At 46.1% G+C, this 3,667-nt stretch overlaps 1 protein-coding gene across 1 annotated transcript; it reads left to right on the top strand.

The window, feature by feature from the left end:
- Positions 1-235: 235 nt before the first annotated feature.
- LOC139412797 (ADP-ribosylation factor-like protein 6-interacting protein 6) lies at positions 236-2,813 on the top strand. Its single transcript, XM_071159519.1, has 4 exons — positions 236-685; positions 844-897; positions 1,124-1,256; positions 1,820-2,813. The coding sequence occupies exons 1-4, from the start codon at positions 529-531 to the stop codon at positions 1,911-1,913; spliced, it is 438 nt and encodes a 145-aa protein (XP_071015620.1). The 5' UTR covers positions 236-528; the 3' UTR covers positions 1,914-2,813.
- Positions 2,814-3,667: the final 854 nt, after the last annotated feature.

Below are 3,667 nucleotides of genomic sequence, written 5' to 3' on the forward strand. Positions count from 1 at the left end.
TGTTTTGGTACACTTTCTTTCAACGTGTGATACATTGTTTGATAATGATGTTGCAAATTGTTTAGCTACACGGTGCTCTGCTGAACGTCACTCTAGGTCAAGTATAGATAAGGTGTGCCCTACTGAACATTGGTGAGAAAAGAAGATGATAGACGTGTTCAAACCAATAGACAAGATGTTCGTTGGTTGCTTCAGGGAAAGTTATGCTATTCGGTTGGATTTACGTTTTTAGGGCGGGTTTAGTTTTCGGATACGGAAGAGGAAGGAGCTATGTTTTGAAAGCAATTGTCAGAAGTTTAGAAAGTTACGAAAAGGGGACTTGTTGAAATAATTTTACATTACATTATTTACATAGGGCAGTGATACTATTAAAATACATCCTAATTCTATTTTAACAACGTGCGTGTCACTAATTGAAGGAAGGCAGTTTGGGGGAGGAAACTAACATCGCTACGTTGATATCTAGCGTGTGCTTGCTTTGACAACTAGTTAAACGTTTTTGAATTGTATTACTTGACTTTTACCAAGATGGACATACAACACCGGCAGCGTCCGGTCAAACCGGACCAGAGTTTTTGGGAAAACCGAAGACTGTGGACCGCAAGGATTTTCTCCATGCTCTGCTGTGCAATGGTGATGTCGGTCGTTGCAGTATTCTGCGCCTTTGTTTACCTAATCTTGAAAGGTACATCGTCTGTCAAGAGTTACAGAATTTCTAGTCGCGCATGCGCGGATGAAGACCCTCTTGGACAGTAGCTGAATGATATTGCTTTCTGTTAATTGTTATGTAAATATGTCATCTTGTCACTTCTGTATACTGTTTGTTGTGTGTTTGTGTTTCAGAGATGCAGAATGAGAGAGTGATTGGAGAGGATGGCTCAGAGGTTAGACTCCTAGGCAAGTACAGGTCTGTTCACAAATGTTCATACACACAAAGCCTCCAGAATAGAAAATTAACAAAACATGTTCCTCTCTCTCTCCCCTCCGCCCCACCTTTCTCTCTCCCTCCCCTCCGCCCCACCTCTCTCCCCTTTACCCCCCCCCCCCCCCCCCCCCCCCCCCCCCCCCCCCCCCCCCCCCCCCTCTCTCTCCCTCTGTCTCTCTCTCCTCCCCCTCTCTGTAGGGTTCTGGAGTGTTCTGGTCATGTCGGTGCTAGCAGGGTTCTGCTGCTGTAGCTTCACATGGACCATCACCTACTTTGACTCTTTTGAGCCCGGCACGTTCCCCCCAACGCCCCTGTCCCCTGGCCACCTCAGGTAACGCGCGCACACACGGTTCATGATAATGGCTGGAATGGAGTCAATGGAATGATATCAGGCATATCAAACATGTGGTTACCATGTAGTTGATACCATTCCACTGACTCCATTCCAGCCATTATTATGAGCCGTCCTCCCCTCAGAAGCCTCTACTGACTAACCTACATTCCCTAACTCTTCCACTGGCCTTAGCCTAATTCTCTTGTCCTTTTCCTAACTCCTCTTGTTCCATCGCTCCCTGTTGTCTCCCAAGCCCAGATAGCAGGACACACACGTGTGTAAAGAGAATAATGACATATAGAGAGCTTGGGACTATAATGTTCTATCTGTATTTTAGTCAACATGTAGTTATTGAAACAGCCTTGTTCTGTTCAATGTTCTCTACCTATACAGTAGTCTAAATACCTCAGTTCAAAATGTCTGACACCATTCAAACCAATGAGGGTTCAGAACTTTAAAGCCAATTATCTCATAATCATCTTTTTTCAGATAGAACCTTACAGTCCCAAGCTGTCTATGTGTTGCCACCTTTGATGTCTAATTGTGTGTGTGTGTCTCAGGCAGGTGACAGGTCACTCCTTCCACATGAGCTACAGTGTGGCGGTCCTAAATGGCATTGTAGCGGCGATCACCATCATCTGGAGCCTTACCTGACCTTACCCACAACCCCCCTGTTCTACCTGACCTTACCCACAACCCCCTGTTCTACCTGACCTTACCCACAACCCCCTGTTCTACCTGACCTTACCCACAACCCCCTGTTCTACCTGATCTTATCCACAACCCCCTGTTCTACCTGATCTTATCCACAACCCCCTGTTCTACCTGATCTTACCCACAACCCCCTGTTCTACCTGACCTTACCCACAACCCCCTGTTCTACCTGACCTTACCCACAACCCCCTGTTTTACCTGACCTTACCCACAACCCCGTTCTACCTGACCTTATCCACAACCCCCTGTTCTACCTGACCTTACTCACAACCCCCTGTTCTACCTGACCTTACCCACAACCCCCTGCTCTGACCCACAACCCTCTCACCTTACCCAGAACCCCTTGTTCTACCTGACTTTACACACAATCTTTCCCATGTGTAAGTGTACATATCAAGAGAAGCAGTAGAACATGATGTGATACTATGAGACAATGTGTCCAGTACTAAAGTCAGCATCTCACTCACTAGCTCCTTGTCATTTGGTTCTCCATGCTGTCCATTTCTTGGCCAAGTCCCAGGCTGATGCAGTGTTGAGTCCCAGGTTTCTACAAAGTCAGGATACCTTTTTTAATGTACTGTATATTGTGATATATCTAGGCTAAAGAGGTTTTTGTGCCAAATTAGTGCTATAAAGAGAACATTTAAAATATTAAATGTGGCTCACACATTCTAAATCTATAGTTTATTGTAAGTCTAATATATAACCTGTAGAGGTATGTTCCATGCAGTGTATCTGTGCATTTGACTGTTATTCTCACTGAACCACTGAATGATGCTTTCACTGTCTCTCCTTCCCACACTGTCTGTACTACTGAACAGTAAAGAAGCTCTCACCTGCCTTCTGTATCTTTTCTCCTATCTGAAATGATGTCTCTTACACGCACGCACGCACGCACGCAAACACACACACACACACACACACACACACACACACACACACAGGCCCTCAGCAGGATGTCCATTCCTTCCTTGATCTCACCTTTATCCTCCTCACAACACACCAACAACTCCTGGACACACACATAGGGAACAACTCCTGGACACACACATAGGGAACAACTCCTGGACACACACATAGGGAACAACTCCTGGACACACATAGGGAACAACTCCTGGACACACACATAGGGAACAACTCCTGGACACACACATAGGAAACAACTCCTGGAGACACACATAGGGAACAACTCCTGGTCACACACATAGGGAACAACTCCTGGACACACACATAGGGAACAACTCCTGGACACACACATAGGGAACAACTCCTGGACACACACATAGGGAACAACTCCTGGACACACATAGGGATAAACTCCTGGATACACACATAGGAAACAACTCCTGGACACACACATGGGGAACAACTCCTGGACACACACATAGGAAACAACTCCTGGAGACACACATAGGGAACAACTCCTGGAGACACACATAGGGAACAACTCCTGGACACACACATAGGGAACAACTCCTGGACACACATAGGGATAAACTCCTGGATACACACATAGGGAACAACTCCTGGACACACACATAGGGAACAACTCCTGGACACACATAGGGATAAACTCCTGGATACACACATAGGAAACAACTCCTGGAGACACACATAGGGAACAACTCCTGGAGACACACATAGGGATAAACTCCTGGACACACACATGGAACAACTCCTGGATACACATAGGG

The sequence above is a fragment of the Oncorhynchus clarkii genome, chromosome 7 (genome assembly GCF_045791955.1).
Source record: "Oncorhynchus clarkii lewisi isolate Uvic-CL-2024 chromosome 7, UVic_Ocla_1.0, whole genome shotgun sequence".
NCBI classification, from domain to species: domain Eukaryota; kingdom Metazoa; phylum Chordata; class Actinopteri; order Salmoniformes; family Salmonidae; genus Oncorhynchus; species Oncorhynchus clarkii.